Below are 24,324 nucleotides of genomic sequence, written 5' to 3'. Positions count from 1 at the left end.
GTGGGTGTGAAACCGCTCATCTGCCATCGTTTCCCCACTTGGTGCGTCAAGCCCATCTAAAAGTGAGAGAAGTGCCCGGTCAGCTCGGGGCTGCTGTCTGAACTCCAACATCCCCGGCCAGCTGCTGCTTTTCTCTCGGCCGGTTCAAGCAGGCAGCGCAGCCAAACCGCGGCTCTGCTGCAGCAATCAAATCGACGGCCTTATGCAGGCGCTCCATGTCTGAGGTGGCACTTTAATTCAGGATTTCATTTCAGGGGGAGTCCGGCCATGTGCCAAATAGCTCTTACCTCCAGGCTGCCAGCCGATTGATGTGAACTAAATGTAATAAAGGCTAGATGAAATATCAGGCCCATATCTCTAATGCAATCTGCCATCACCAAGCCCCAGGATGCTACCTAGTGATATACCAGGAGCTGAGATCTCTCTCTCCTCCCTCCTTTCTCTCCCTCCTCAGTCTTTTTACTCTTTTGCTTCCTCCGCCTCCGATTTTTCTTGATATATCTCTTTTCCTCCATCACTCTCTCCCTCCTCCAGCCCGAGGAGGTGTTTTATTTTTACACACTTGAATTAAACATGGAATAAAGAAGAATGGCACATATAGACACACACACACACACACACACACACACACACACACACACACACACACACACACACACACACACACACACACACACACACAAAAGCTATAGTCATTCTAGAAAATCCATTTATTCCACGGATGTGGTTTTTATTTTTCTCACTTTTATTTGGTTATTTGTTATTGAACGCAGCCCGAGGGCCGACGGTTTTATGATCTAACTTTATAACTTCTCGCCCACACACCCACACACACACACACACACACCCACACACACACACACACACACACACACACGGCTGTGAATCCTGTGGTGTCACCGACACACTGCAACACACTGATGTTTGCACAAGTGTGTGTTTGCAGATCCCGTCTTCCTCCGAGTACTGAAGGGAGCTCGGCGGAGAGGTGTGGGATCAATGTCTGTATTCCACCAGTAATGAGAAATCTATAGATGATCAGCCTATAGCCGAGGGGAAGGTGGATAAAGGAGGGATGAAGAGGCGGAGGAGCAGGAGGATGTTCGGAGACTGACGAGTTCCCGGAGGTCAAGGCTAAAGGGAGTTGTTCAGCTTCTAATCGGTCAATATTTGGCACCTGGCCGGCGTTCAGGACAAGATCATGGTCGTCCACGTCGAGCAGTCATTACAGCTACGGGCACATAATGATGATATAACGAGTGGCCCGCACAGTTTAAAATAAAAAACCATCATTTTTCAAAGGAATCCTCCGATCAATGGCGGCTGGAAGGAGACGAGCCTCGCTGGTGCAGCTGCAGCACTTCTGCGTCTTTCACTTGTAGAATTAATGAAAGCGAAGCGGCGGCTCTAAGTTGCGCAGCATTTGGAGAAACCCTCGACTGCAATCATGTGCTGATGGAGGTCGATTAGAAAGCATCCAGCAGGGCCGGCGGGGTCGCGGCTCCGGCGCAGGCCAGCAGCTCTAGTCTGGTGTTTCCGATCGATGCCAGCACTAGAAGGTCCGGGGCCGAGCCCAGACCATCTGTGGTCAGCGGTTTTGCCGCCGTCATCTGTAAGTATGAGCTGGGGGTGATGGACGGCAGAGGAGGGCGGCGAGGCATGAGCAGAGCAGGAGGAGGAGAGCAATTTGTTTTGGGGCTCGATTGGAGATGGCAGGCTCTGTGGATCTGTAGGGATTTTGCTCGCAGCATCTAGTTAATATTTCAGAGGCACTTATAGTTTATTAGAGTCCCCTTTGAGGGTGTGTGTGTGTGTGTGTGTGTGTGTGTGTGTGTGTGTGTGTGTGTGTGTGTGTGTGTGTGTGTGTGTGTGTGTGTGTGTGTGTGTGTGTGTGTGTGTGTGTGTGTGTGTGTGTGTGTCTACTTTTGTTTTTGCAGATCATCTTGAGGGAGTGGAGAAAAGCACAGATCCTCATTGTTTACCAGATCCAGATCTTGTGAGAGCGGAAAACTGGGAAGAAGAAAAAAAAAAAAAAAACCCGAGTTCAGCAAAGAGGAAAATCATTTCAGCAGAAGCCCCCAAGTGTCTGAGTACAGCCAAGTTTGGTTTGCTGATATTCAAGAACAGCTGTTGCTCTTTTATCGGCATAAACAAAATAAATCAGACGACTGTGATGCACCCACAACAAATTATGTGTTAATCTTTTATGTGATTTTCCGGTTTCCCAGCGAATGCTTTCCCTATTTACGTAAGCATGTAGATTAAACTAAATGAAATGTTCCCAGGCTGGGTCTTTACCTCAGACTGGTAGTCAAATGAAAAGCCAGAAGCAGAAGAAGGCAGCAGCAGCAGCAGGTGCTGTTTATTACAGTGAGATAACTTCGCTGTCTGGAGAGTGACACAAGCAGAAATGGTCGAGTTCGACGAGCTAAAAATACTCGTACAATCATCCCAGTGTCTATTATTAAAGCCGCCACAGTCCAACAAACCCCGGATAAAATACAAGTTGGTGTTTGTTCCAATAAATCAGCAACTCGTCTGACGTTTGGCCTCTGCTGCTAATAAAACGTCACGCCAAGATCTGAAAGAAAGGTTGCAGATGCCTTTGAATCTGGAGAAATGATGGAAGATTCATTCTTTCACTTTGAGCAAAACGATCTGCAGGTGGTGTAGATTTCAAACAAACTCCAGCCGGCGTCATGCAGAGGGACCAGAACCCAGAAGAGCAGGCGCGACTGTGAAAGGGAAAGGAAAGACTCATATCCGCCTGATCTCTGGAGTGAAAGATCAGACGTGATGCTGCTTCTCATAGTGACCAATCATGAGGACGCATGGTCACGAAGAGACTTCTAAATATACATGCAGTGTGTAAATATGAATATATATATTTGATATATGTGCTTCACTGGGGTTGGACTGGTGTGAGGTGCAGCTCGCTGCAGGAAATGCCTCTGGTCCCCAGCAAACGGCTAAAGGTGTGAAAGGCAATTAGTTGTTTTGGCGCAGAGGGCGGTGTGATATATGAGAGGAGAGGAAGAGGAGACATGTCTGGACTGGTGCAGAATTACTGGCCCTCAAGGGTTTTTAGTTTCCTTAACCCTTCTCCCTCTGTTCCAGCCGATCTCCAGGGGGGTGGGGGGGGGGGGACCGGTGCCCCGTAATGGCTCCCAAAACACGGGCCGGTCGCTCAGACAGTCTGGGGATGTGGTGGACGGATGTGTCAGACAGAGAGGTGGAGTTTGGGTAAAACGAGGCCTAATGGAATCTGGATGTGTGATGGCGGGGGGCCGGGCGGGGGGGCCAGCGGGGGGAGGGGGATCAGATATGCGGGTGCTGCAGAGCGTCTTGGTGCGCATGTCATGATTTATGCGTGTGCAATGTCCTGGAATGCGTTTAAGGGTGTGTTTGAGAGCGAGAGACAGACGTCAGGGCCTCATGCATGTATTCATCAGAGCCCGGGGAGAGGCAGAGCGAACAGGTCAATAATCACATCTGAGGAACACTCACTCACTGACGCTAATCCACGACAGGAGAGAGAGAGAGAGGGGGAGAGAGGGAGAGAGAGAGAGGAGGAAGGATAGAGACCCACTCCAAAATCAATTAAAACCTAATTAGGCTCTCAGCTCTTTTATCCTTGGTGCTGGCGATACGGCAGCGAGTGTTCGCCTGCGTCGTCGTGCACAAGCCAGCTCACTCTTTGTGTGTTTGTTGGCACTTGTTGGAGTGTGTGTGTGTGTGTGTGTGTGTGTGTGTGTGTGTGTGTGTGTGTGTGTGTGTGTGTGTGTGTGTGTGTTTTCCCTAAAGCATGTGTCACTTACAGCCCTAAGCAGGCGTACTTAGGGATGGCCATGGCTCTCAGACTCACTGTGGGGAGCTCGGCGTTTAAAGCTTCACATCGCCTCTGTAATGCAGGATTACAACCGAGACATGTCTCAGAGTCCTGGACGGCGGCTCTGCAGGCCGTCCTTTGTGCAGATTTGCTCCACAGCTGAGCGTCACATGCTTAAGGTGAAGGATCAGGGAGACGCAGACACGTCGCCTCACAAACCACTGCACTTCGGAGCTTTTTAAGCACATGGAGAGTTTTTCAGAGGATTGACGTTGGTGGACGAGAGCACTTCAGTTCTGGGAGAAATCTGAGGAAATGGAAACAGTCATACCTGATGAATCACTGCACACTCAGCCGTCAAACACTTCAACTTCTCCACACTCTTTTTTTTCCATCTTAGATTTGTAATAACATCTGTTGGGGAGTTTAAAATTGCCTAACTTTATTTATAATGTGAAAAAAACCACGAGGACTAAATGTCTGCGTATGTGCTCATATTATTATTGTAATACTATGATAATACTACTAATATAATAGTACTAGTAATATGTTTGTCAGCCTGATAGGCCACTTTAATCAATAGTCATTGAACACATAATTCAGTTCATCTCCACTTTCTCAACTTTTTCCCAGATTGTCTCCAACATGAATGTTTCCCTCTAATTTCTTGTCTCAATGAGATTTAATTCTGCCGATCAGACGCTTGCAAAGGTGCTCAACGATACAAGCTCAACGTGGCATTTCCTCACCTGTACGCGTGCCTCTCTGACCCAGATTATTGTGGCCGGGATTATCCCTCCATCATCAGTCTTAGCCTGAATGCACTGTAAGGGAATCAATACACTGCAGGAATGAGATAGCCCCCCAAAAAGAGGCTTACCGACTCTTCTTAATCCAGGTTTTATTCCAAGCTGGCAGTACAAAAGCAGTCTTAGTGCTGAGACGCCACAAAGAAACACAGCCTAGAGCTGATTGGTACGTCTCAGCGAGTGTGTGTGTGTGTGTGTGTGTGTGTGTGTGTGTGTGTGTGGGGGGGGGGGGGGGGGGTCCTGTTTGGACTGCATCTGGAGGATGCTGAGTTTGAATGTGGCTCCCAAACCCAAAGGTGCTGGTGCATTTTTAGCATCCAACAGCCCATCGCATTGTGTTTCTGACAGCTTCGTCACATAAAGTAAATTATTCTGGAGCGTGTGCGTCCTCCGGGGCTCCTGCAGCGAGGCATTTAGGTACGCCGGGCAAAGCAGCGTGTGGGGTGAAGAGACACTCGTTAGAACTGTGGAGAAAAACACAGATCAGAATTAAGAGCAAATTATTCACGCCACTTGAAATACAGCCGCACGCATATTTAGTGGAAAATTGTAGGTGCAGATACAAACCTGTGGTTAAGAGAAAGAAAAAATGAGGCGTGGAAATGAAGATTACTGTCACTGCGACTCAAAGAAAAAGGATCCAGACTTTAAAATAGTACTTCAGCACCAAGTTGGTAACAAACACAAATTATAGAGATTTCTGTTCCTTCCACTATTGTCACAACCTCAAATTATCACTTTAAACGCTGCTGATTCGCTCCCAAACAGAGGCGTTAATCATATCAACACGCCGTGGAGTCACTCATGGGAGGTAAAGAGTGGAAGAGCTGCGTCTTACAGACAATCAGTTCCACTGGTCCTGAACTCAGGAGAACAAAGAGGCGCCAAAGATACTTAAACCTTTTTAGGACAAATTACCAAAGTCACTAAATCCACACTCACAGTTGATCCTATTTTAATGCATGTTTTATATCCATGAGACCGAAAATTAAAGTACAACAAGACTTAGTTTATAATGTGTGTATGTATTTGCACTGGTAGTTTGGCAGAATCAGTTTAATATGAGAAAAATATAAAGTTTCACTAGAATGTAAATCCCCAATTAATTTCAACCATATTTACTTGGCACATATATCTTATGCAGTCTTTACCTGCTTGAATAACATGTGCTGTTCTAAAGATGTAGTTGTAAAATAACACCCCCCCCCCCCCCCCTTTGCCCCCCCCAGTGTCTAATAAAGTCAAAGGAGTGACACACAGGGCTAATTCTGGATCAGCCAGGTGGGCTCTCACTTTGTCTTACACACACACACACACACACACACACACACACACACACTCTCCGACGTGACAACCAGGAATTTGCTTTTATCGTTCAGGGTCAGACGTCCAGTCAAAGGTCACAGGGATCTGAGAGCTCAAGCACATGGAAGCTAATAAGCAAGGTGTCTTCACATTAACCCCCCCCCCCCCCCCCCCCGCCCTCACGTCTTCATTCTATCTCCTCGGTCTATTTTTTACACATCTTATTAACAAATCCATCCTCCTCACACGGCCCGTGCCGGGTTCCACCACGTTCTCTCTGATTTGGACTGATCACAGTTCAGTGTCCCGAACTAAACTAGGTCATCAGAGTAGATTGAATGCCGTTGGGGGGGCGGGGGGGGGGGGGTACTCTGCTGATCTGTCTATTTGCGTCTTAATGTTGTGCTGTATTACCGAATCTTTGCTCAGACGTTCCGTCCCGAGGCTGAACTCTGCTGCTGCACACCTGTCTGGTTTTTATTAGCTTCGCTGGTTGCATAAGCCCTGAACTATCCATCTATGTTTATATCCCTTCTGCTGCTCTCCTTTTATCTTCCTTCCTTTCCTAATCCCCTCTTGCTGACCACAAAGATGTTTTTCAAGGGGAATGTTTTAATGCCACAGGAGCTAATCTCTCTTTTTTCTGTGCGCATCAGATACGACTTCATAGAGATCCGCGATGGGATATCGGACACCGCTGACGTTTTGGGTCGACACTGCAGCAACATCGCGCCGGCGCCCATCATCTCGTCCGGGCCCTCCCTTCAGATCCGATTTGTCTCGGACTACGCCCACCAGGGGGCGGGCTTCTCGCTGCGCTACGAGATCTTCAAAACAGGTAGAAAATTTACCAAAAACAAATGTTTTCCTGGTGGAAATGTTTAAAAAATCAATATTTTCTTTGAAATATGTACAATTTGCTTGGTGGTTTGGAGAGACTAGAGCCTCATGCGGGTCGATTTTGGCCCGCGAGCCTTATGTTTGACACCCCTGCTCTACAAGGTCCAGAAAGGCAAGAACGATGCATCCAAACATCGCTTTACCTGTGCTCTTTTTTTTCTTCTTTTTTTACAAAAAGTTCTGAGTTCTCTTTGGGAAACATGAGTTTCACATGACTCCTCTGACCTCCGAGCCAAACGTGACTCTCTCCTGGACATTAATGTGTAGGTTAATGATTTTGTCTTTGTGCCTCTTGGCTGGCCTTTAGTTAATGGCCCGAAACCTGCAATCACTCACCCAAACACTCTCACAGCAATTTTCATCGGCAGAAGCAGGCGAGCATTTCATACCAAACTTATAGAGAGTAGAGGAGGACAAGAATGAAATGAAAAAAAAAAAATCCGAAATGACTTTTAAAGTGCCTGAAAGCATGTGAGGAATGCCTGCTTCGCCGGAGCGGGATCCACTTCCTGTGGGGGAGAGTGTGAGAGGTTGTAGGGGATGATGGAGAGCGCTCGGAGGCAACTTGGAGTTGGACTTGAGGTGAAAGGTTTATGGGGAGAGGCTGGAGGTGAGGAGATTGATGGGGACGAGTGTGCACCGAAATAGGATTTTCTCCAAGTCGTCAAAGTGCAGGAGGTGAAGTGCAGTTTGCAGGCAAGGTTGAGGAATATTTGTTTTGCTGCAGGTGTGTGTGTGTGTGTGCAGGTGTGTGTTTGTGTGTGTGTGTGTGTGTGAGTGTGAGTGTGCGTGGCCTTGGGGCTGCAGGATTTATGTTGTCGGGCTTCCAGCTGATTGTTTCGCTCAGGTTTCTCTTTCATTTCCCTAAATATTTAGCTCCTCAAACACACGAGCGCCGTCAGTCGGGGTTAAAGCCACACAGAAAATCTCTCTCTGTGTTAAGTTATCACTTCCCACCTCTGAAATCTATCTCCGGTTTGGTGTCAAACGAATGTGACCCAGATTTGACGTTCAGCTCTGTTACCAAGGCCACCGGCTCGAACCCTGACGATGTAATAGTGTAGATTGCATCTGTCTCGCACGCACACACACAGATGGATGGAGAGCTGGTGGATGGGGGATGCGGTTGCCATGGCTTTAACGAGATCCTGGTATAAATTCAGGGGGTATGAGAGATGGTGTCACTGTGCGAACGCACGTAGGCGGCGGCGGCGGCCTGCCTGTGTGGGTGGTTCCAGATGTCTGTCAGTCGGTCGGTCTGCCGGGCAGAGAGACCAACAAACAGACGGGACGGTGGGAAAATGATTGGGGTGAAAGAGAGACAGAGGCGGAGTGAGTTGCACTGAGAAAATGTATTCAGGATGGCTGATTGGGGCCATGTGTTAATTACTGCGTTTGAGGCGGCTGCACGCTCTCTCATCATGGCTGTTTGTCTTTGCGTGGCGGGCCGGGGCCACGGGTCTCCACTAAACACTGCACCACTTCTGATGGCGACACACACCCAGCCTGCTTGTTTACTACAGTACAAGTAATTACTGCTGGATTTTAGTTGCATTTTTGTCGCTATATTACTCAAGCATATTCTCGTGCTATTGTATTTGTGTACAGTGTGTGTGTGTGTGTTTGGGGGCATGTTTACGGGTCTGTGTGTGTTTTTAAAGGGTGGGTCCGGACTGAGATAGAGATCTGAGCACACAGCTGGAAGATGTGTGCGTCTGTTCGGCTTCACCAGACAGCACAGCGCCGCTTACGGTCCAGGCCAGCCCACCACGCTGTGTCTGGCAGTCAGACAGTGTGCGTCTGCTTTTGACTGTGTATGCGTGTGTGTTTATGTGTGTGTGTGAGAGAGGGGCATATCCTGGCCTGCTCGCTCTCAGAGCCATGAACTAATGACACTGAGGCTTGTTTTTGTTTTGCTCATTCAACCTTATTACATAAGCGGTGACTGTAACTACTCTAGGGGGTTTTGAATTGGACAATCTGTTTCTCTACGTGTGTGTGTGTGTGTGTGTGTGTGTGTGTGTGTGTGTGTGTGTGTGTGTGTGTGTGTGTGTGTGTGTGTGTGTGTGTGTGTGTGTGTGTGTGTGTGTGTGTGTGTGTGTGTGTGTGTGTGTGTGTGTGTGTGTGTGTGTGTGTGTGTGTGTGTGCCCGATGGGGGTACAGTGCTCAGAAAGCTCATTATTTCCAGGAAGGAGAATCCGGAGTGGACCTTTGACTCCACGTCTTCCCTGAATGCCCCCCCCCATCCCTCAGTCCGCCTCCTGAGGGGAGCCGCCATGAGTGTGTAGCCCCGAAACATCCTTCCATCTACCGCCCCATCACATCCTCTCTCGCCCACCTACACACACACACACACACACACGGTGCATGCACGCCTTAATCCTGCTGTACGGAGGATGTGCACCACCACCCCTCCTCCCCCTTATTGTTGTGGCCTACTTTGGTCCTACTCATGCGTGCTTAACCCTTTATTCTGCCCTGGCTACCCCCCCGCCCCGCCCACCCCGCCTCTCACCCCCCCATCCATCCTTCATACACTTATACTTACACTACATCACGTGCTGCTGACGCTGTTACCACGGCTACAGTGGGAAGACTTGGCAAAAGAAGCCCCCTTTTCCCCCGTTCCCCGAAGCCCGCCACTCGCACGGCGGGGGCCGCCGCACGCCGCAGCCAATCCCGAGTTAAGACGGGGGGTCAGAAAGCAGCTCGGGGCGTTGGGTCCCCGATGAGACTGCTGGTGACCGCTGTCGTGGCATCTGCGGGGTCACAGTGGGAGCGCCGCTCAAGGCGGGACACCCCCCACCCAGGCGCCAGTCATAACATTGGCTCCCTGTGTATTTCTGATGCTATCATGTTGATTGGCCGCTGACCCTTTGCATCGGTGATGGTTGTTTCTATACGGCTGATTGCTGTGCGCTGTTTGTTCCTGAAACACCCAACTCATCCCATCGCGGAAATTAGACTCCAGTAATTAACTGGCGAAGGTGAATTAGATTCATGAATAAACAAACTGAGCGCAAAGAGTGTTTAAGGCTGATCGGTGTCCCACAGCCAAATAGCAAGACGTGATCAGCAACCGCATGGACGGCATAAACACCTTGATGACAAACAGCAGGAGGCTCCTTGAAGGTTGATGGCGGAGGGGAAGCAGTCCTCGCCGTACCGAGCTGCTGCAGGCTGACGCTTGGCGTCTCTCAGGGTGTGTAAAAGTGTCAAACCGCGACACGCCGGGAATGTTGTTTACCTTCTCTGCCGCCTCCTTGTTGTTCCTGTTGTTGTTGTTGTTGTGGATTTTCCAGCACCCCCCCCCCCCCCCCCCCCCCCCCCGCGCGCAGCACGCCACTTCCATTACACACACACACACACACACACACACACACACACACACACACACACACACACACACACACACACACACACACACACACACACACTTCTGCTGCCTCAGGAGAGATTTTTCTTCAATGAAATGTTGAAGTGAGCTCATGCCGGGTTACAGGAGAGATCTACGTGAGTCTGTGTATGAGGTGCAGATGTGTGTCAGGTGGCACAAGGAGGGCGAGGGGGGGGGGGGGGGGGTCTCATGTGCAGCAGACACTCGTGAACACGGAGGAGAGACGGTACCGGAGGAGCCGATACCGGAGGAGCCGGGCGGCGCCAGACGAATCGGAGGGTTAAGGGTGAATGAACACAGACGGAGCGACGGAGGGAGGGATGGGGGTTTCCCCGACACAACACGTGGAGCCGCTCTGACATCGGGCACTCATGTGCAAGAGTCGGCTGGTTTCTACCCAGCAACTCAACCCCCCCCCCCCCCCCCCCCCCCCACACACGCATCACACTGACACACACTCTCACACACTCACGCCATGACCTCCCGACTCTTTGCCAGCAGACAGCTCTCGCCAAATGGCAGCTCCTGGTGCGAGGCGAGCTCCGACAAGGGGCCTCCATAAGGCCAGTGTGTGTGTGTGTGTGTGTGTGTGTGTGTGTGTGTGTGTGTGTGTGTGTGTGTGTGTGTGTGTGTGTGTCGCAGACCGAGGGGTGACAGAGGGGGGCGGAGGGGGGACTTGTTTTTGGCATGTTCATACACTGTGAAGTAATGAGCGCTGACGAAAGGAGAAGGTACTCATGCATACAAGACAATCCTGTGCACACGCTAATACACAAGCACACGCGTGCACACACAGTGCTGGCATGTGCCGGCGTGCGAGGGGATGAGTTTTACACACGGAGTGTAAAAGACACGGTCTAAACAGCGTGTGAGCGGTGTGTTTGGAGGCGATGGAGTCAAGCTGTGCTCAGATTGAAGTTTTCAGCAGTGGGACTCCAGACGGCTGCACTGTGACCCAGTAAGAAACAAGGCCAGTGTGTTACTGGGTCTCACACACACTGGGATGCTGTCACACACACCTTCACGCACAAACACACACACAGGAGGCACGTGCAGAGAGACAAACAAGTAGACAGTCGGAAGTGCACGTGAGCACGTTTCTAAAAATGCATATGAATAAAGACGTGTCACACAGTGTCGTTCATTTATTGCTTTGTTATAATCACGTGAGGCTTTCATGTATCTCTCTCTCACACACACACACACACACACACACACACACACACACACACACACACACACACACACACACACACACACACACACACACACACACACAACACAGACAGGTGAGGTCAGCAGTCGAGGGGATGGGGAGATATCGCCTGTGGCTGGCTGTAAATTACTGTCATATTTCAGCAAGGCAAGGTGTGTATGTGTGTGTGTGTGTGTGTGTATGTGTGTGTGTGTGTGTGTGTGTTTGTGTTTGTAGATGTTTGTGTGCGAGCAGCAGGGATCCGAGCACAAATGCAGAGGAACCATGGGGTGTTGTTGATGCCGCAGTGTTTGTGTGTGTGGGAGTCGACACAAGAAGCTGAACGCTGCCTTTTACATGTGGGGGAAGATTCACACCCGAGCTGTAGTGCAACACACACACACACACACACTCCCAGAGATTACCTCAGAGATGCACATGAGCAGAGAAATAAAACATGTGAACAAGAATATAAGCGAGGCAGGATGTGAGGTCAAAATGAGGAAAAAGGTTGCGATGGATGTGAACGTCTCCTTGTTTCTGGCCGCAGTCTGTGAGCTGATTGGGGTCAGTTCACCACCATTAACCAAGTGTAGACAGGGGAGGGCCTGAGCGGCTTTTATAGGGCTGCCTGATAATAAGGCCTGGTGCCTCGGAGGAATGCCGCCGAAGGAATGTTCTGTTAACATGTCTGCACTCCGAAAACGTTTATGAATAGGAATCTGCTTATCAAACGCCGCCTGGCAGCTCTCGGAGACAGCGCAGTGCTGCTGGATGCAACCCTGCTTTCCAAGGTTTGAAATCTACCAGCTGCTTCTCCCATGAGCCTCCTCCTCCTCATCCTCCTCATCCTCCTCCTCCTCCTCCTATCTGCTTTGCAACTCAAGGCAACGGTGGGAAACTACCTTGAGAACGGACTAGTGTCCTTATTCTGAAATGTATCTTCGCTCCATCTCCAGAGCGAGTGTGCTTATAAATACATGGAGGAGGAGTGGAGGCATTTCTGATATGTGCACTTAAACAAAGCTCTAATGAAAGTCCAGCAACATTATCTCATGAGCACACTTGTCCTTTTGGCTGGTGTAAAAATAGAGATGGATGCAAGACATGCAGCTAAACAGAGCTGCCTGTTTGTGGCTGACATCATAAAGGCAGAAATGTTTGTGGGAAGAGCGAAGCAGTCCGCGGTTTATGAATGAGTCCACGGCTGTGACATTTGTGTAAAGTCCCCCGGCTCGCTGTGTGCGCACGCATGTGCAGGACCGACTCCCGCCCTCATTGATGTGCCCGTCCATAAACGCTGGGCCGTGACTCAGGCTCCCCGGCGGGCCGCCGAGCGATGTGGCTGATGGGTAGATGATCTGAGCCACACAGCTGCTGGCGCTCAAGGTGAGCCGCCCAGGGCGCATAAATCTGCATGGCTAATGAGCAGCCGCCGCACAGGGCCCACTTAGAACCATTACACAAGTTCGGGGGTGTGTGTGTGTGTGAGCGTGTGAAATGGAGAGCTGACACACATACACATGCATGCGCGGAGCACAAATGAGAACATGAAGGGTAATAGATTGTCTTGTTTTGAACGTGTGCAATCAAACAGGCATCAGCAGAGAAAACATCTCGGGCAATCCGAGCCGTGTGACGGCATAAATGTACAAATCAATATCGAACTGCCAATATTTTAGTTTCTATTTTTAGACTGATGTGTTCTTTCAGGTAAAAGTTAAAAGCTATTAAATTATTTAGGTCCTGTATTACCTGCTGTTCGGCATAGCCTCTTCTCCCATGTGTGACTGGTGCTGCTGACATGCTGGAGCTCCAGATCAGACGACTCAAGGCCTTTTAATAGCTATAATTTCAAAGCAAATGCCTTCAATGCCTTCCTCTCACCACAAGTATTGTATTGACATTGGCAACCGCAGCTCTTGGTTTTTCTTCGGTATCATATCAGAAAGGATAACAGTGCTCGAGTTTCAATCTTTATTGTTCTTCGAAGTGTTTGGGATTATGGTGGGCTGGATCTCGACAATAGAAGGAGCCCGACTGACAAAGAGAGCCATAAGCCGGCTCATAATGCAGCATTAGAAACGCCCACTTGAGCATTTGCTCGCTGTGTGTACTCTCCCCTCCATCTGTAATCACAAGCGGTTTGTTTGTGCAGCTAGTGTATATTCACGCAGGCTGTCGGTGACGCACAGCTTTCTGAAACATTCTCTGCAACTCAGATGAGATATATCACTGTGAGATGCTTCGGTTGTCTTTGAATGTGAGCATTAAAGTAAAACAAAGTGATCATTAAATGCCATTTTACCCTCGTTATCTTCTCAGGTTCGGAATTCTGCTTCCGCAACTTCACCAGCCCGTCTGGCATGATCGAGTCCCCGGGGTTCCCGGATAAATACCCTCACAATCTGGAGTGCTCCTATATGATCATCGCCCCGCCACACATGGACATCACGCTCACGTTCCTGACCTTCGACCTGGAGAACGACCCCCTGCTGGTGGGAGAGGGCGACTGCAAGTACGACTGGCTGGACGTGTGGGACGGCCTTCCACAAGGTGAGAAACAGGTTTTGTCTGGACAGCGCTCACACTTTTCTAATGCACGTTACATTCAAACAATCCTTCTTTGATTGTTGCCACCAGCTCCCCACGGATGCTTTGTTAGAACTTCAGGTTCCAGTGGTGCATTGATTAGCGACTGCTCACTGGTAATGGATCCACATCCCACTGGGAAAATTACAGCCACAACTTCAAACTGTGAAAGTGGAAGTTCTAAAGTACTCCAAGAAGCTCATGTGAGCTCACTCACAACCAGCTTTATTCCTACATATATTTTGATGCGGTCTATAATCAGCATGTAGAAAGTCAGGAATATTAATATGTGATGGAATAAAACAACAATTCACACTTTGTTTAAAATCTATCTTCACCTATTATGGTACACGGACTCACATCCTTTGAAAATGGATGTTTTCACACCCCGACCCATGCAGTCGTCCACGTCCCTGCACACACATTTGCATCATAGTCGTCATTCCCCAGCAGCCATCGCTCTCTTTGATGCGAGCGGCCTGGCCTCGCATCCCGTTCCATTAAATGGAGGAAACATTATATCACACAGGGAGCAGGAAGTGCCTGGACACCCCCAAGGAGCAGGTCTTTCCCATGGCCCTGTTGCTGCCTCTCCTTAATAACACCCTTCATCACCCCCCCCCCCCCCGCCCCTTCTTACTCTCCTCCCTGCTTATCACCCTGCACTTCCTTCCTCCTCCGGGCGAGCGAGAGTGACGGACACGATGAGTATCTGTTTGCATCCAATAGGAAAAGCTCAGAAAGAAAGTGGTCAGCAAAAAAAAAAAACCAAAAAAAAACCTGAGGATGTTATCAGGGTCTTTGAAAGTGGCCGCTACAGGGAAAGTTGCTGTGGGGCTGATGAAACCCAAATTAGTTCTGGTGAGTGGCTCATTTCTCACCTCTCACATGCTGCGATTCTATTCTTCCCTCATTTTCCTTTCAACCAAATATGAAGCAAGGAAACGCAGATTTGCTCTAATTATTCCATTTTCAGTTGCTAAAAAAGGATCCGAGTGGATTTAAAAATTCTAATTATAGCCCCAAATTTGGGAGCTTTGATAGCTGAAAACAATTTATCCCATTCAAAGTTGAGAATTAGGAGCAAATTAAAGTGTAACCCAGTTCCTGTGAGCCGAGTCCTCGGGCGTAAAAGAGGGATGGGAGACGAGACGCGAACATGGTGAAGAATTTGGTGTCTGGCAAGGAAACTGTCCTGAGACCATTGTAATCCTGCTGTGTGTGTGTGTGTGTGTGTGTGTGTGTGTGTGTGTGTGTGTGTGTGTGTGTGTGTGTGTGTGTGTGTGTGTGTGTGTGTGTGTGTGTGTGTGTGTGTGTGTGTGTGTGTGTGTGTGTGTGTGTGTGTGTGTGTGTGTGTGTGTGTGTGTGTGTGTGTGTGTGTGTGTGTGTGTGTGTGTGTGTGTGTGTGTGTGTGTGTGTGTGTGTGTGTGTGTGTGTGTGTGTGTGTGTGTGTGTGTCTGATCCCAGTGCAGCTTGCATTAAGGCAGGGATTCGTATTTCCCTGCTGGGCTCTGGCTGAGACACACATGGCAGATGGAGGGATGGACAGGAGAGTTAAGAGTGAGAGAGAGGAATGATGGTGGGGGGGGGGGGGGGGGGGGGGTCATGCTGTGACTCATTAGACAACACTTACTGAAGCAGCATGGCCACTGGAAACCTGTCTGTGCAGAGCTGCATTGATTTAAAGGCTCCTCACTCTTTTCTTCACTCCACACAAGCAGCAGATTTTCTTCCAAACTGATGATCCGATGTGTGTTTTGCAGTTTCCCCCCTGATCGGCCGCTACTGTGGGACCAAGATCCCCCCGGAGATCCAGTCGTCCTCCGGCCTGCTGTCGCTCTCCTTCCACACCGACATGGCCGTGGCCAAAGACGGCTTCTCCGCACGCTACAACATGACACACAAAGAAGTCTCTGACTGTGAGTGCGCCACAACCTCCAGCGTGTTTGCAAATGCTGCGCGTGTCGGCTTGTTTACCTCGATTTCCTCCTGTTCAACAGCCTGGTCTCTGTCGCCTCGTCTCTCTCTCTCTTCATCTCACCCTCTCCATCTTTTCTTCAGTGCTATTTCAATCTCCCTCTTTCACCCCTTCTGAGATTTCCCAGACTGTTTTCTTTGAGAATATAAATTAATTCACTTCAATTTGCCTCTGCTCACACTCTCCGCTGCTTTCCTTCTCCCTTTGTCCTTTTTCATGTTGTTGTGAATATTCCTCAAAAAGCTCCGTACGGCCGTCTGAAAACTTCCCCTGGAACCGATCACTCTCCGTCACCCAGTAAACGCTCTTCCTCCCTCCAGCGTTCCACTGCAGCATGGCGCTCGGCATGGAGTCGGGGAAGATCAGCGACGATCAGATCTCCGCCTCGACAACCTTCTACGACAACCGCTGGCTGCCTCGCCAAGCACGCCTCAACAACGACGACAACGCCTGGACGCCGTCGGAGGACAGCAACAAGGAGTATATACAGGTACGGCTCCGCTACGTGTGCGTGCTTTGTTTCTGAAACATGCTTCGAAAAATCAGAAAGATAAGATGAATATAGAGTCACTTTGATTACACCTGCATAACTTTCACTTCCTGAGGACAATACACTTCCTCAGTGATCCTCCTGCAGGGGAAGAGCATCTTGTACAGTGAGGACACACACACACACACACACACACACACACACCTATAAAGGAAATGGAGGAACTGTGAACCGATGATAAGGAAGTGCTTCTGCACTCTCAATCTTTCCTGTCTGGAGCACACGCGCTTGCATACGCAGAGCGGCGAGGAGAGCGGCGAGGAGCCCGTGATTGATGAAGGTGCTCTCCTTGGAATGCATCTGAACACTGTGCCATTGATCTTTGCCTCCAGCCTTCCTCCGTTTGCACACACACACACACACACACACACACACACACACACACACACACACACACACACACACACACACACACACACACACACGAATACCACCTAGGCTCCTCAGCAGCAGGCCACAGTCGGCGTCCGTCCCCTGCTGCCTGCGTGACAGATAGACGCAGCAGCTGCTCAGTCTCTGGTATCTACATCAGCGCTGAGCACCATAAATCCTCTGATCTACACATTTGTTCCTTTTCACTCCCATTACTTTCTAATCTGTTCTATTCACGACATACACACGTGTTTTCTTTGCAGGTCGACCTTCATTTCCTCAAAGTTCTGACGGGGATCGCCACGCAGGGAGCCGTCTCCAAGGAGACCCAGAAGAGTTACTACGTCACCACCTTCAAACTGGAGGTCAGCACCAACGGAGAGGACTGGATGGTGTACCGACACGGCAAAAACCACAAGGTAAGCAGTTTCTATCCCCCCCCCCCCCCCCCCCTACATTCACGTATGTCAGAGTAATTTATGGAAAACAAATCTAAAAGTGGGCCAGGTCAAACACACAAGAGTGCATTATCATAAAGTTTAGCTTTCCCGCTTGAAAAATCTGATTAAAGTTCACATGGGTGGCTCTTCATAACTCTTCACAGCCGTTTTGACGCCAACAAAGGCCGTTGTGTTCATCCGGGGGCGATATCGATGGATTCAACATTCCTGAAGGACTCTTTCCCCCTTCCGCGACTGTTTATGAACCCGAGTCGTGACCCGGGTCATGAGCCAGCGAGCGAGGGAGAACGCGATCCAGATAGAGCGCGGAGGGCAACCTGACAAACAAGAACAATGGCGTCCTCTGTGTGCCCTTATCTCGACCTGCTATTTATCATCTCTCTCTGGCTTCACGCTCGCACACATAGAAACACACACCTGAGGTTGTGTAAGCCTCGGACTCACACCAGCAGAACTGCGTTTAACACTCCCGAAGCTGACTCATTCCGTGGGCTGGGCGGGCGGTGAGCGCCCCGAGAGTCCGCCCTTGTTAGTTTGTCGGGTGGAGCTTCCTGGATGTACGAACGGCGCAGGTTGTTGTTGTCGTGGTGCGACCTGCAGTAAGCCGGCCTCCGGGGGATTCGAACTCCAACCCTCATATCTGGGTTAAGGTCACAGTGGATTTCAACAGAAAAATAGAGAGTGGCGAGAGTAGGGGGGGAGGAAGAGGCGGAGGGGGAGGGGTTAATCCACACACACTTACCCATAAGGACTGAGACCCCCCCTCCTCTACGTTCTGTGTGCCAGTGATTGGTTTGGGTGGGGCCAGTGGGGGGTATTTGATGTGGAGATTATGGAGCGAAATGTGGATTTGACTTAAAAGTCAACATCTGTGCAATTTATTTGAACCCCCCTGACACCCCCCAACCACACACACACACACACACACACCCACAGAAGCCGCCCTTTAAGTAACCCCTGGCTGATCGCTCTGTCTGGAGATTTGTGCGTGTGTGTGCATATGTATATGATGTGTGTGTGTGTGTCTGTACTATGTAATCTGAGTCCACTAATCTGTCTGAGCAAAAAAAAAAAAAAAAAGCAATGTTCGGACCCTCTCAGACACGGGCTCAGACAGATGCATCAACATGAAGTTGTGAGGGATATTGCGTTGCATTTACAGTTGGTTATGTGTGCAGCGCTGGTGAGAAAGATCAATAAAAGATGGCAAATCTGTGAAGTATAGCAGCGACAGAAAAAAGATGCGTACCATTCCTATGCTTCAGACTTTATCTAAATGTAGAATCAATTCAACTTTCCAATAAATGCTGAGCCTGAAGTGCAGTTTTCCATTATGATGTAGATTGAGCGATAAATGATATCGTTCTGTTGTGGAAACTGCAAATGGCAAATTACGTCAGACCACTTTGATGTGAAATCCCTGTAGAAAGTGATGCAAATGTCATGATAGAGTGAGCGACCATGAAGGGGCTCAGCAGAAATGACATGTTATTGCAGAATACAAACAACAGCTCGTCTCGTAACTTGCTGCAGGTCAAACCATGAGTCACTTCATCATGATGTGATCGTCTCATTTATGCTGCATGCAAAGACTAAAACCACATATAGAGAATCTGATCTGTTGTGTGGAGGTTCCTCGAATATATATTCTACATGAGATGTACGTCGGATTAGCTCCACCATCTGTTTCTGGAGAATATGAAGGAGATTGTGACGTCTCCGGGATTTATTGGGCTTTCTTCGACGTGTAATAAAAAGCCACGGCGTCTCAGATTATACCAGTTTCTCTTCATGTTTTTATTGACCGGTCCCGGTGATGGATGGATTTGACAAACTGACGCTGAGGACTTTCTCCTCCGGTCCCATCGGGCTGCAGCTGAATCTTCCGTGACTGTTAATCCGCTGGTCCTTCTATACAAACTCCCAGTTAGCTGGTTCTAAGCCCCCGAAGAGCCTTTAAGTGGTTGAAGCGCAGTTCTCGACAGGGGGTCCCGTAATGACAGTGGATTTGGGTCTAATTGTCATTTAACAGAGAGCTGGAAGCCGACGTGGCTGCGGAGGAGTGTTTGTGGAGGGCTGAGCCGTGAGTGTGTGTGTGTGTGTGTGTGTGCCCGAGATATGAATCACCTCTGAATGAAGGCTCAGGCTGGGCACTGCTTCCCTCTGTGTGTGTGTGTGTGTGTGTGTGTGTGTGTGTGTGTGTGTGTGTGTGTGTGTGTGTGTGTGTGTGTGTGTGTGTGTGTGTGTGTGTGTGTGTGTGTGTGTGTGTGTGTGTGTGTGTGTGTGTGTGTGTGTGTGTGTGTGTGTGTGTGTGTGTGTGTGTGTGTGTGTGTGTGTGTGTGTTATTGGGAGAGAGCGCTTTGCAATTTATTGTCAAGATGTGTGTCCTTATTTGCTGTGCTAACAAAGGTCAAAGGATTTAACGGCATGAAAAGGGAGTGTGACAGCGAGAGCATTGTTGGAAATGGAGCTCTTTGTAAAAGAAATTGAGTCACACCATCAGAGAGACATTCTGCAGACGCGCCTCTTTTTTTTTTTTAACTCATTTTCTGCATGCCAACACATTTCAATCTGACACCCATGTGACTTGTTAATTCTCAGTAACACCCGTCGCATATGCACCTCATTACTTGATGAGACGTGAGGACACTCAGGAATTGCACATAGACGCAGCTGATTTCTGCTACGTAGACACACACACTCACGCAGTCGAAGCTCACAATGTCATGTGTCTGTGAGGAAAATCCCCTCGTCCCCGGCGAGAACCGAGCTCCGCGATTCTGAAACGCCAAATCTGTCCGACGCACGCGCTGCACCTCCTTCGCGCCTTGTCTTTCTTTCGTTCTCCACGTCGACGCCTCAGAGACGAGTTTCCTTCTGCATGCAGTGATTACAGCTCACACACAGATGCGGCGCCGGGTGTGAAACCCCGGACCAGAGTTGGGGTGCGAGGCGCCACCGAGAACATGGGAGAACATGGGAGAACACGGGAGGAAAAAGAAACAAGTGGATAAGGAGTAACGTCTCGTGCAGAGCCACATCGCCCCCCGGGGCCATCAGCTTGAAGGAAAACACTGTCGGAGGAGGAGACGAGTGCCAAAAGCCCAGAATGTAGAAGAAAACAGAGCAGAGAGACGCGATATGAGTCATCTCATGGTGTGTACGTCTATCAGGCTCATTGTCGGGGGAACAAACGCTCCGTGGTTTAATGAGATCCAGTGAAACGTCCTCTGGATGATGATCCGTATTTACCGATCTGGATTGCTGGATGTTTATCAAAACTCATTTCCCGGTGACCTCGTTCTCCGGAGAGGTCATCAATAGTTAAATACCCTCGGTGCCTGCAGCCCGCCACCGTCCGCACAAACAAGTCTGACCGCCGTGTGTGTGTGTGTGTGTGTTAATGGGGTCTTCGTTATATTTTCATGACTCTCCACACCAGGAGACACAACATGACAACATTAATTATTCACCCGTCACGTGAGAGGCGGGGTCCAGTTGTCGGGCAGATTACTGAGGTGGCCCAGACAGCACGGGGGCCGCAGGCGCAAAGTACTTCTACGGTTTTACTAGACGATCTGAATAGTTTTCATCTTTTCTCCATCCGTTTGAAGACACATTATCTGTACTTTCACCTCTTTACTTTCATCAAACTTCTTGTTTTAAACCCCCAGACCAGAGTCAAACATCAAATTTAAAAAAAAAAGAAAAGTAAACAAATATCTTAAGAGTACAATAACACATCAGTCAGTGATGCTGCCATGAAAAATATGAAATGAACTTTAGCCTGAATCCGTGCGGTCAGAGAGAGTTTGTTAAAGCGCCCATCATGCAACGGCGATAGGAGACGTTTTGTGTTTCATTAAAATTGGCTTCGTGTTGAGATTACAGTCATTTTCTCATATTAATTGTTCATTTTTATGAAAATACCTACATTTTAATCAGGTGTACTCTGAGCCACAACGAAGGAAAACTCTAAAGTTTAAATTTTAAAGGTGATTATTTCACCGGTCCCGACCACTTGAGGTGGAATTGGGCTTCATGTGGCCGCCGGACTAAAATGTGTTTGGCATTTCTGCTCTATAAAGTTGTTTAATTCTCCTCCGTGACCAGAAGAAGAGCCGGTGTGAAAACTAACCCAGGTGACAAATGTAGACAAACTACCAACGTGAGGAATGTGACCGCCTCACCAGGTTCATTCCTCACACGTCAAAAAGTAACCAGGTTATCGGGGAGTTGGTCAATGACCAACCATCTGCTTCCTGAGGCCGCTGACCTTTGACCCCGGGGGGGGGGGGTAATGGATCAGGAGTGACCTCTCAGGTGTCCTGACAATAGAGCGGAGGAAGCGGTTTGACAGCGGAGGCTTCTTCTTCTTCTCTCCGTTTGCTCCCTCACCACTCTCACGCCAAACTAAAAGGAAAGCAGATTCTTATGGAACAAATCCTTGTTTTTGTGAATCGCTGGCCGCGCTCCCGGCTTTTATCTGACAATGAACACAAAGAAGAAGCAGCTGGCAGCGTCGTAATGCACAAGCTAATGGCCTTTTAGTGACGGCGGGCATTTTCAGCATTTCTGGGAAGTTTCAAATTTAACAAATGATTTTTTTTTTTTAAATGTCCAACTTTTTGAAAGTAAACTTGTTATTAATGGAAACCTCCTGTTTCCTCCAGCAGGACATGTGAGCGCCGGCATGATGCAGTTCTGCTCGTGTTCTCTTGAATCTGGAAGAATTAACCAAAGAATGAGTCTCCTATGTGGAGCTGCAGAGCCGGGCGGAAGGGGAGAGGAATGACCTTATATCAGATATCGGTGTTTCCAACAGCAGAAACCTGGAAAACCACATATCAGCTTAACTGGGCAGACGTAACGTAGCATCAGTGTGACTGGAGATCAGACACATTAAACACAGTCCCTAACTGCTTCACATACTTTCTTTAATTGAGAAGGAAACAGAGCCCATGTTTTGGCTCTCTTGAATGTCTGCTGCTCGGATTATGAAAGATTCCTGCGTTATTAAAAAGGCAAATACATTAAACCCTTTATTGGAACGGTAACGTCCGCGTTTCTGCCAAACTCAGCGACGCGGTGATGGCGGCCACAGAATCCAAGCTAATACATGTAAACATCCCCACAGTGTGTCTCCTCCAGACAGACTTCATGTTTACAACACATGGAACGGCTGCTGGAAGCCGTCTGTACCATTTCATGTTTATTTCATATTATCTGTGCTTTGGGTACTTTGAGAGCACATGAAGGGTTAAACGGTATTTCCTCTCTGCGTGTTGTGGTCACCACTCCCTTCCTCCTCGTCCACCTTGTTCTCATCATATTCCTAAACGTCCGTCCCCGTCCCCGTCCCCGTCCCCGTCCCCGCCCTCGCACTCGTCATCTGGTTCTAACTATCCTTCGGAGGATTCTCCTCTGTCTTCCCTCCCTGCTGCTCTTTGTTTGAGACATCCGAGAGTGGGAAAGACGGCTGGACCCTCCATCATACACTTGTCTTTGTGTGAGCATGCCTCTGTGTTTACATAACCCCCATAAGAGCTCACATCCACCGCTGTGCCTCTTAGGTAAACAGAGCAGCTGTCGATCCTCCATCCAGCAGCAGATAGTGCAGCGATAGGCCCGCTTATCTGTTCAAACACTCCTGCTGCTTTGTATTACCAGTGTCAGCTCCACTTGATTAAATCAGGCCAGGCCGAAAATCAAATAAAACCCCCTCCAGTAGGATTTTGGAGTCGTATCACTCGTGGTCTTACTGGTTGGGGAATTTCTGGAATATCATTTTGAGAGGCGTGGGAATTTTACAAATGGGTCACATCGTCATAGTTTCAACTCTCCGCAGAAAACAGGCGGATTTTCACTTCAGATTAGGATAAAAAAACATCATCATCAAACAGCAGGAAGCAATCTGATATTTTAGACTGCGGGCGGATTGGTACGTTTGATCCCGTCGAGCTCGGAATCGAGTAAAAGAAAAACCATGTAGGGGCCTGTGTTGTTTTTTTTATTTTTCTAGAAGTGACGGCTTTAATCTTTAATTCGGCTGCTTGTAGCTGTTGTGTCTCTTTGCTGTGTGACTGTCGGCCACCGCCAGCCTGCACACGCCACCACAAACTGATGGAGTGAGTGACACTCAACAGTCGGTTAAAAGACGCTTCGTCCGCTTGTCTGAGTGTGTGTGGTGTGTGTGTGTGGGTTCCTGTGGTTTCCTGTTCGTGTGTGTGTGTGTGTGTGTGTTTGTGTGTGTGGTTTCAGCAAGTAGCCACCTACAAGAGGAAGAAAGGCACATGAGGGTGAGAGAGGAGGTGTGGAAAGACACCGTGTGGGATGTGGAAGGAAGCGTTTGAGAAGGAGGGAATGATGTGGTGAGAGCGGAGGATTCACCCTCTCATAGTCACTGTCATGTTGATTATCTCAGAATTATATGGTCCCGTCGACACAAGATTCCCCCTCGAACTCAATAAAACCACTAAACCGTAGTTTTAAGGACAATATTTACACATATTTTGAGTTTATTCACATTTTTAATCACATGTATAAATAGAATTGTCCATATTTTCAACAAGAAGACATGAAATAGAACAACAGCCAACACAGAATTATTACCAGCTTGAGTAGGAATCAATCGACAGTCACCACAATCCTTCATATGAAATGTGACACTAAGACTACAAACTGAACGTGGCTGGAAGATCATTGATGCAGCAGAAAGCCAGCGAGGGTATTGTCGGCATAATGGCGTTAACATTAGAGGCAAGACTGTGGATTTGTGAAAACATATTAAATTCTGCAGAAATCCTGCTCTGTTTTCCAACATTTGCACACTTTTGTCTGAAGAGAATCACTTTTTCCTTAATTAAAACTGTCCTATTGTCAGTGCATTAATATGTTGTCATTTCTTTATATTCGGGTTTAATTTCTCATCCGATT

At 48.8% G+C, this 24,324-nt stretch overlaps 1 protein-coding gene across 2 annotated transcripts in view; it reads left to right on the top strand.

Moving 5' to 3' along the window:
* nrp2a (neuropilin 2a) overlaps window positions 1-24,324 on the top strand; it is a 59,301-nt gene that overhangs the window by 11,856 nt on the left and 23,121 nt on the right. For both annotated transcript variants that reach the window (XM_080493014.1, XM_080493015.1), the window contains exons 3-7: window positions 6,600-6,781; window positions 13,761-13,991; window positions 15,791-15,946; window positions 16,326-16,495; window positions 17,191-17,346. In XM_080493014.1, coding sequence (XP_080349140.1) covers window positions 6,600-6,781; window positions 13,761-13,991; window positions 15,791-15,946; window positions 16,326-16,495; window positions 17,191-17,346 — 895 coding nt within the window. The remainder of the gene's footprint in view (window positions 1-6,599; window positions 6,782-13,760; window positions 13,992-15,790; window positions 15,947-16,325; window positions 16,496-17,190; window positions 17,347-24,324) is intronic.

The sequence above is a fragment of the Lipophrys pholis genome (assembly GCF_963383615.2).
Source record: "Lipophrys pholis genome assembly, chromosome: 23".
In the NCBI taxonomy this organism is placed as follows: domain Eukaryota; kingdom Metazoa; phylum Chordata; class Actinopteri; order Blenniiformes; family Blenniidae; genus Lipophrys; species Lipophrys pholis.
The sequence above is the reverse complement of the archived record's forward strand: the minus strand, read 5'-3'. Positions and strand labels throughout refer to the sequence as shown.